Genomic DNA, 9,836 nt, shown 5'->3' with positions numbered 1-9,836 from the left:
GCAGGCAAATTCTTAGAGATAAAACAAAATGAACTATTTGAAGATATAAATATATTAAAAGACATAGAGCTAAATCAAGATCTATGTGAGGCTTGTATAAACGGCAAGCAATCTAGATTAAAATTTAATAAATTTAAAAACAAAGAAAATATCCAGAGACCTTTGTTTGTAGTCCATTCCGATGTCTGTGGGCCAATCACACCCTCTACTATTGATAATAAAAACTATTACGTTGTTTTTATTGATGAATACACACATTACTGTGTGACATATATAATTAAATATAAATCAGATGTTTTCTCTGTATATAAAGATTTTATCGCCAAGAGTGAGGCTCATTTCAATTTAAAATTAGTAAACCTTTATATAGATAACGGTAGGGAGTATCTTTCAAATGAAATGCGTGATTTCTGTGTTGAAAAAGGCATAAGCTATCATTTAACGATTCCTCATACTCCACAATTGAATGGTGTGTCAGAGCGGATGATTAGAACAATCACAGAAAAGGCTCGATCAATGATTAATAGCTCTAAGCTTAATAAATGTTTTTGGGGTGAAGCTGTTTTAACAGCAACATACTTAATTAACAGGTCCCCAAGTAGAGCGTTGAAAGAAAAGAAGACACCATATGAAATGTGGCATAATAAAAAGCCAATCTTAAAATATCTTAGGATATTTGGTTCAACAGTATATGCACTTAATAAAATGCATAAAAGAAAATTTGATGACAAGTCAATTAAAACAATACTTGTCGGTTATGAACCAAATGGGTACAAATTGTGGAATGAGAAATCGAGACAATTTATGACAGCTAGGGATGTTGTGGTGGATGAAATAAACATGTTAAAGTCTAAGTTGGTACATGAAGAAGACTCGGAGGTTCAACTTGAAAGTGTTGATGATTCTTTAAATGAAGAAAATGAAGAGTCAGATTTTCCAATGGTGGAAAATGATGAATCTGTTGATTCAAGGATGAATGTACAACATAGTGAAAATTCCACATGTCTAAAGAATGCCGATCCAGTTATAGAAACTGGTGATGAAATAAAAGATAACAAATGTGAGCAAGAAATCAGACGCAGTGAAAGAAATAAAGGTAAACCTAAACTATCGTATAGATTTTTAGAAAAATGTCTAATGAATACTCAAGTCTGTTTAAATGATATTCCCAGTACAATTGACGAAATTGAATTTCGTGATGACAGATCTTTTTGGGAAAAAGCCATACAAGATGAACTTGATTCACATTCAGAAAATAAAACATGGAGTTTGGTGCAGAAGCCTAATAATAAAAACATAGTAGATTGTAAATGGGTTTTTAGTATTAAACAAGATGAGTTTGGAAACTTAGTAAAGTATAAAGCAAGGCTAGTAGCACGAGGCTTTACACAAGAATATATGACTGATTATGATGAGACATTTGCACCAGTTGCACGAATTACCAGTTTTCGATTTTTGTTGGCCCTTTCAAACCAATACAATTTACAAGTCCATCATATGGATGTGAAAACAGCATTCTTAAATGGAACACTAAAAGATGAAATCTACATGAAGGTTCCAAAAGGGTTGCCATACTGCGATGAGAATGCAGTATGCAAGCTTAATAAAGCTATTTATGGCCTTAAACAAGCCGCAAGATGCTGGTTTGAAGTTTTTGAAAATGTGCTTAAAGATGTTGGATTTGAAAATCTAAAAGTTGATCGCTGTATCTATATTTTAGATAAAGGAAATTTCTTAGATAATATCTATATTTTATTATATGTGGACGATGTAATAATTGCCACTAGTAAATCCGAAACAATGTCTAAATTCAAATCATACCTTCTAAATAAATTTAAAATGACTGACTTAAAAGAAGTTCGATATTTTATCGGAATTAAAATTGATAGAAATAAAAGTCAGATATGTCTCAGTCAATCTGCATATATAAAGAATGTGTTAAGAAAGTTTAATATGGAAGACTGCAATGCAGTTAGTACACCTCTCCCAAGCAAACTAAACTATGAGGCTCTACAATCTGAAGAATCATATGAGGCACCATGTAGAAACTTGATTGGTTGTTTGATGTACATCATGTTATGTACTCGCCCAGACTTAAGTACATCAATAAGTATTCTAAGTCGATATACGAACAACAATAATAAGGAATTATGGCTATGTCTTAAAAGAGTTTTAAGGTATTTAAAAGGAACTGTTGATTTGAGATTGAAGTTTGAGAAAAATGTACAGTTTAGTAATATTCTTATTGGATATGTTGATTCTGATTGGGCAGGAAATGAGACAGACAGAAGAAGTACTACTGGTTATTTATTTAAAATGTTTGAAAGTTGTTTAATTTCATGGAGCACAATGAAACAAAAATCTGTTGCAGCTTCATCCACCGAAGCAGAGTACATGGCCTTATTTGAAGGTGTTAGAGAAGCCTTATGGCTGAAGTCTTTATTGGTTGAAATTAAGCTAGAATTAAATAGTCCAATAGATATCTATGAAGATAATCAAGGTTGTATTAGTATTGCAAATAACCCAACTTGCCACAAGAGAACTAAGCACATAGACATTAAATATCATTTTACAAGAGAACAAGTTGAAAGTAAACTTATTTGTATTAAGTATATTTCTACAGATTTACAACTTGCTGATATACTTACTAAGCCGTTACCATCTGCAAGATTCATTACATTGAGAAGTGGACTTGGACTCTCAGAATGAATTAAAACATAATATTCTTGGATTAAACTACAGAGGAACCAGACTGAACTGGGGCTCGTGAAATAAAGTAACATTTAATTTAATTTAATAAATAAAACTGTTTATTTTATAATTTTGAATTTCTTACAAAGACGAAATAATGTTAATTTTTAGTTAAAATTGTTTGCAAAACTGAATTAATGTAAATAATATGTTCGATTGATCTGATTGGGTTTTACTGGGTTTCCCCAACTCCTCGCAGCGAATGCTGGATCAAAATTATTCCCCAGAAGGACATGCACAGTCTTGTTAGTAATAAAAGTACAGCAATGTAACTTTTGAGGTGGCGTGTTGGAAAGTATGTATGTGTGCAAAAGTCACATAGCTTACATATACTCCTGCATAGCAGAGAGTAGGATAGAGAGAAGATGAATTGCTTATTGTAGCTTATCTTCATTCTGTCTTTTGTAGCTTTGTGGTATGTGGCTTTGTGTGTGTACTCATGATCTACGCGTCGTCAGTCGATTTATGAAAGCGAGCGTGTGCAGTTCTTACAATAAAGTGACACAGAAAATAAAACATCAAAGTGCCTGTTTATTTCATGCTGGTCTGACAATATTTAAATATATAATTGAATTCCACAATAATATTAGCCAATTACCATAGTATGCTTCTAAGATACGGTCTACTCCTTTCTTCCAAGAACTAAATTCGGACGGATCACCTGAAAAGTCCCGGATAGATTTAACTATATCCGGTACTCGGTCTAAATCGCCTAAGTTCCCTGCATGCTCTGGGGCAATTACCTGGTCTGTTACGTTTGCGTATTCTTCAGAAGAATTGAGGCGTCTCAAGAAACTTGGTAATTGTTGTGCTAGGATTTCGCTAATTGTGGCTGCTAATGCAGCTCTGTCTACATTTTCGACCATGATTCTATTGTGTTCTAATTCTTCCTGTTGTCTGACGCGTTGTCTAGTCGCTTCGGCACTAAGTATCGAGGGTCTTATCAGGTTGTTCGCGTTAGCCATAAAACAATAAGTAAAACCGAACTAAGAATGGGTCGAGTTTTAAAAAAGATCAAGGGAGCAAATGATGGAGCTTATCTCTAATTATGTTTGGATTGGGTTAGTAAGACCTTGTGTTTTTACTTGAAAATAATATGTTTTTGTGTCTTGAAAATAATATGTTTTTGTATTTTTTTTTTATTAAATTAATTAATTAATTATTAATTAATTATTAAATTAAAATTTTATAACCAGTGGCTGGTTTTTCCTTGTATAGGGTGTTTTTTTTTAGAGGTATAGAACTTTAAATTGCAATAAAACAACGATGGATTATTCGATTGACATGAATTTTATTGACATGAAAGATAATCTTGTGGCATTACATTTTAAATATGATTTCTGGCATATGACCGCCACGGCTGGCTCGGATGTAGTCCAATCTGGACGTCCAATTTGCAATGACTTTTTCCAACATTTGGCCGTATATCGGCAATAACACGGCGAATGTTGTCTTCCAAATGGTTTAGCGTTTGTGGCTTATCCGCATAGACCAATGACTTTACATAGCCCCACAAAAAGTAGTCTAGCGGTGTTAAATCACAAGATCTTGGAGGCTTATGAAAAATCGGGAACAACAGCAATCTCGTTTTGGGCCCATTCGACGAATCTACGCCTTGCTTGATGATCGTTTGGTTTCAATTCTTGCACGAGTTGGATTTTGTAAGCACGCATGACGAATTGCCAAACCAAACTGAGAATAAATCACTTGACAGCTGTTAAATCGGTCGCCATCTTGAACAGTAATGCCAACTTAAAGTTCTATACCTCTAAAAAAAACACCCGTTACTTTAGAGGGTCCCTTGGGAATCGTAAAGTTGGAATTTGTTATATCACTTTTGTGATCTTTTTGTTTGTTTTATCGTTTTACGGTTTTTCATTGATCACTTAAATTTATATGTTTCTTTGTTCAATTTGTTTGTTAGTTTTGAGTTTTTTTTTTAAATTTGGTTGGTTTCATCCTTTTTATCTAATGAAGACTACTTGGGATCCAGCGATGCGTACAGGGTTGAGGGGTGGTCTTTGGCCCTGCCTTCAGTCCTTGGAGTCCACCGATGGGCAAATGAACAAGTTAAGTTCGATATGCCAGAGTGAATTTGAACGAACGAAAGATGTTAATTTTCCGTGAGTTGCGCGTTCTTGTCACTCGCGATTAGGCCGGTTGCCGCAAATGTTATTGCGAGCCGCGAACTTACAAAACGTTTTGTTGTATCGTACGCGCACCGGTCCCTGTTCGGGAGCCAGTTAATTACTTTGCGGTTAGCAAGGTAAAAAAATAATAAAATAAATTGGAGTTCAGTTAAGAACGACTTTATTTGTATAAATCCAATTTGCAACTAAATTACCCTAAGCTGTCCCTAGCAAGCTGTGAGTCTTTGGCTGTGAGCTGCGCTGCCCTTGGTGGCAGAGGATTGGCGTCGGCTCCGTAGCTTTCCAATAGGCCACGACATCGGCTGATGTTTTGCTGGTCAAATCAGTGCAGTCTTCTTGGAATCACTTGCATTGGTGGGAGCGGAAGTTGTTACCAATCAGATTCTTCGAACTCTACTTGGCAGCTCGGCGTGTGCAGGAAATTATCGAATTCTGCTTGGCAGCTCGGCGTGTGCAGGAAATTATGCAGACGCTGAGCTTGCAGATTGAAGCTTGCTTATTGGGGTTCATTGTTCTGGATTTAAACATTTTTGTTGTTAACTTGCAAGAAAGTAAATGGTCGCTATCAAGTTGGACTGCTCTGGCGAGACTAAAATGTAATTCTCCCAGAAAGCTATTCAAACGCACTTAAACGACTCGAATGTCTTCGACAAAAAATTAACAAGAATCCAGAGCTATTCGATCAAATTCAAGGCCAAATTGACAACCTAGTCGACAAAAACTACGCATTCGAACTGGAAACCAAAGATATAGCAGAGGACATAAACCGTGTGTGGTACCTCCCTATATTCATCGCTCGAAACCCAAAACAAGCCAAATAAAATAAGATTGGTTTGGGATGCAGCTGCAAAGAGTCACGGCAAATCCCTTAATGACTTTATGCTGAACGGACCCGATTTCTTAAACCCGCTAACCGAGGTTCTTATGGCATTCAGAGTAGGTCGTATAGGCGTGTGCGCGGATATCGCTGAGATGTTTCATCAAATAACTATCCAGCAAAGCGACATGCATGTTCAACGATTTCTGTGGCTTAGCAAGGGCAACAAAACTCCCCGCACATTCGTCATGCGGGCAATGACATTTGGAATTTGCTGCGCGCCTTGTATTGCTCACTATGTGCGGGAGCTTTCGAGTCAATTACAAAGGCTCATTATGTGGACGACCTTATAGACAGCTACACCGACGACTCTGAGGCGATCGCAGTAACATCAAAAGTCCGAGACATTCATGCTGAGGGAGGATTCACTATAAGAAATTGGATCTCGAACTCTACCGCTATCCTCAAACATTTTGGAGATTGGCAAATAGCCGAACAACATCCCAAAGAACGGTGGCCCGGAGGAAGGTTCTTGGTATGTATTGGGAACCCTCAAACGACGTTTTTAAGTATACTTTTAGATTCGCGAGACTTAAAAGAGACGTCCTAAATGGAGAATCCATACCAACAAACCGAGAAGCCCTACAAGTATTAATGTCGATTTTTGATCCCTTGGGCCTGTTATCCTGCTACACGATCGGCCTTAAAATGCTTCTGCAAAAAGTATGGCGAGCAGGCATAGACTGGGACGAAGAACTGCCCGACGCCCTGCTCACGTCATGGCAACAATGGAAAACGGTCCTGCTTCAAGCTACCGAACTGGAATTTCCTCGCTTCTACTCCACTTTGCTGCCGAATGCCGACCAGATTGATCTACACACGTTTGTAGACGCGAGCGAGTACGCCTACGCAGCAGTCACATATCTTCGTATCAAGCGAGGAGCAGACGTCGACACAGTACTGGTAGCAGCCAAATGTAAGGTCGCCCCACTAAAACCAGTCTCAATACCACGCATGGAACTACTGGCCGCTGTAATTGGAGTGGGCCTCGCCAAAAAGGCCATGAATGTTAGAAGGCTCAACATCAATTCAAGTACATACTGGACAGACTCTAAGACCGTTCTACAGTGGCTTGATATGGACCCACGGAAATTTCAAGCCTTCGTTATGCATAGAGTTGGGGAGATAATCGATAACACAAGTCGAAACCAATGGCGATGGATTCCCACAAAGCAAAACGTTGCGGACTCAGCTACCAAATTCATCAAAACACCTGACGCTAATCGCTGGTTAAAAGGCCCTCACTTCCTAGTCAAGCCAGAAAGCGAATGGCCACTACAAGACATTGTTCTCGATAACAGCGAGCCGTGTGAACTACATAAGCATATCTTTGTTGTAAACAAACTAAAGTATTTTGATTTTGCAGTAGAGTACTTCTCTGATTGGAGACGCCTATACAGAGCTGTGGCAACATTCGTGCTATACATTGAAAGAATACGTGCCAAATGTCTAGGAAATCAACTACCGACAACGTTAGATCCGGAAATCATAAATAGAGCAAAATCGTGGCTATATAAACAGGCGCAATCCAGGGTGTATTCAGCTGAAATAACCGCTCTAAAAAATAATTCAGCCATTGACAAGTCAAGCTCGTTGATTGCCCTGAACGTTTACCTGGACGAAGACGGCGTACTACGCATTCAGGGAAGAAACGATAACATAAATCCTGACAACGCCATCGTTCTGTCAAAGAACTCCCAAATCGCATTTTTAATTACAAAATATTACCATGAAAAATCACATCACATGATGCACGAGTCAACGATAAATCGTATTCGAAACGACTTCTACGTACTGTAGTAGGCTGACCCTCTGGGCACACTCATATATCGATACTTACACTACACGATAACCTATGTTAAACCTATGTTAAGATAATGTTAAGCTGATGTAATGAACATGAAGAGTCAATCGGTTGCTGCGAGTCGAATAAAGAAGAAGGATAGAAAGAAATAAAACTGTCGCGTGTGTAATCTTTACCGCCTTCCACAAATTCAGAAGTGGTCGAACCTACGAAATGAATCAGGCCGATCTCAACAAACTTTCCGTCACCCAATTAAAAAGGTGGCTTTCGGCGTTGGGTTTACCAACCCAAGGTATTAAATCGGAGTTAATGGCTCGCCTAGGGCAAGTACCGCTTGTACAGCGAGGAAATATGCCAGAAGAAGATCAGCCCGGCACCTCCGGCACCGGACCGCAAAGCATCATCGATCCTGAAAATGAAACAAATTCGTCACAGGAAGGCGTTTCCGAGAATGTTCCAGAACAAAATGAACTTCTCGGAATTATCACACAGCTACGAACAGCGCTTATTACGCAGGAAAATGCGTTGCATCAAGCAGAGACGCGTAGCGCATTGCAACAACAACAGCTAGAGCTTCTTAGCGCCGCCATACATACACAACAGCAGAACGAGACACGCGCCGGCACACATACAAAACAGCAAGAGACGCGCGCCGCCACACACATACAACAGCAAGAGGAGACGCGTGCCGTCACACACACACAGTTACAACAAAAGCAGACAGTTTCCAACATGTACGATTTGCGCCCTACCAGCCTAATTGGAAATGGATTGGGTGGCAACCCTGATGGCAACCAGGGAGAGAGGCCATTTACCAGGGCTGGATCAACAGTTTCACTTTCTCATGCCAAAGAAGCTGCCATCGATTTCGAAGGGAACATTTGCGCACGCAACTGGGTGGAGCACCTCAAAAATATAGGACTGATCTACAATCTAACAGATGACTGCCTACGAATGCTGTTTGTTACCAAACTTAAAGGTAACGCACAGCGTTGGCTACACGCCAACCCAACTCGGATGCTAGAAACTTTCGAAAGGCTGTGTGAGCAGCTGATCGTAGCATTTGGAGAAGCAGCGTCGAAATCAGAGCTGCGCCGAAGATTTGAACAGCGAAAATGGCAAAGGAACGAGCGTTTCACCATGTACTTCGAGGAAAAGAAAATGATGTCCCAAACCGTCAACATGGACATGGAAGAACTGCTCGAGCATCTCATTGAGGGGATCCCATCGGCGAGCTTACGCGATCAAGCTCGCATCCAAAGATTCGCCAATCCGGAGCAAATGCTGCTAGCATTTACCAATGTACGCCTCCCGCAACAAGCTGGGAGCTACGTACCAAAGAAGTCAACATCGGAGGCGGTGGTCAACAACCTGCGTTGCAGGAACTGCAACTCCAAGGGCCATTTCGCCAAAGACTGCCGCAAACCAGCAAGGGCACCTGGATCTTGCTTCGCTTGTGGAGAAATGGGCCATTTTGTGGGAGAATGTCGTCTAAGAAAAAGCAACATCAACAGCAACACTAACAACTATGTAAGAAGGTTAAAAATTTTCTTTGTTTGTTTCACTAATTTACCCATTATTGCAGAGTGTCTCATAGATTCAGGGAGCGCGATATCATTCATTAAAGAATCCAAAATTCCAGTTGAAGTAGCTTTGAAAGCAGTTAACCAAGTGTATCATGGAATAAACAAGAGCCAGCTTAAAATATTTGGAAAAACTTTATGTTTCGTATTAAAAGAAAAAATAAAAATTCAATTCGAAATGGTTGTCGTCGCTAATGAATCAATGAGATACGATGTAGTCCTGGGAAGGGATTTTATGAATCAATATGGTTTGAACATCAATCTAGACACCCTTGGCGTTAATGAAGGTATCAATAATATGATTAAAATATTTGGGGAAAATGATCAACAACTGGCAACTGCCGTAGTAGCCAATTGCGATGTCAGCGAAACTGTTAGGGAAAATGAAACTCTTGAGGAAAAACTGTTAGGAAATAAAACTGTTACGGAAAATGAGATTGTTAAGGAAAAACTGTTAGGAAATAAAACTGTTACGGAAAATGAGATCGTTAAGGAAAAACTGTTAGGAAACGCAACGGAAAATGAAACTGTTAGAGAAAAACTGTTAGAAGTTGAAACTTTTGTGGAAAAATCTTTAGAAACAGAAATGGCTACGGAAATATTTTTAGAAAATGAAACTGTTACGCAAAATTTTTTAGAAAATGAAACTTTTAGGAAAAAATTTTTGAAAA

The 9,836-nt window shown here is 38.8% G+C and overlaps 2 protein-coding genes across 2 annotated transcripts; both read left to right on the top strand.

The window, feature by feature from the left end:
* The first annotated feature begins 5,780 nt into the window (after positions 1-5,780).
* On the top strand, positions 5,781-7,578 carry LOC122756549. The gene is made up of 4 exons (XM_044006636.1): positions 5,781-5,837; positions 5,936-6,246; positions 6,300-6,811; positions 7,352-7,578. The coding sequence occupies exons 1-4, from the start codon at positions 5,781-5,783 to the stop codon at positions 7,576-7,578; spliced, it is 1,107 nt and encodes a 368-aa protein (XP_043862571.1).
* Positions 7,166-9,527, top strand: LOC120457081. Its single transcript, XM_039644261.1, has 2 exons — positions 7,166-9,112; positions 9,168-9,527. Exons 1-2 carry the CDS (start codon positions 7,796-7,798, stop codon positions 9,177-9,179), a joined length of 1,329 nt encoding a protein of 442 aa, XP_039500195.1. The 5' UTR covers positions 7,166-7,795; the 3' UTR covers positions 9,180-9,527.
* The last annotated feature ends 309 nt before the right edge of the window (positions 9,528-9,836 follow it).

The sequence above is a fragment of the Drosophila santomea genome, chromosome X (assembly GCF_016746245.2).
Source record: "Drosophila santomea strain STO CAGO 1482 chromosome X, Prin_Dsan_1.1, whole genome shotgun sequence".
Classification (NCBI taxonomy): domain Eukaryota; kingdom Metazoa; phylum Arthropoda; class Insecta; order Diptera; family Drosophilidae; genus Drosophila; species Drosophila santomea.
Note: the sequence above shows the minus strand (reverse complement) of the source record. Positions and strands in the feature narration are given on the sequence as shown.

Coding starts and splice junctions, on each gene's coding strand:
- LOC122756549 (XM_044006636.1), top strand. CDS start 5,781: ATGCTGAACGGACCCGATTTCTTAAACCCGCTAACCGAGGTTCTTATG. Junction 5,838..5,935: donor AGGTTCTTATGGCATTCAGA/GTAGGTCGTATA, acceptor TCTGTGGCTTAG/CAAGGGCAACAAAACTCCCC. Junction 6,812..7,351: donor AAGGCTCAACATCAATTCAA/GTACATACTGGA, acceptor AAAATAATTCAG/CCATTGACAAGTCAAGCTCG.
- LOC120457081 (XM_039644261.1), top strand. CDS start 7,796: ATGAATCAGGCCGATCTCAACAAACTTTCCGTCACCCAATTAAAAAGG.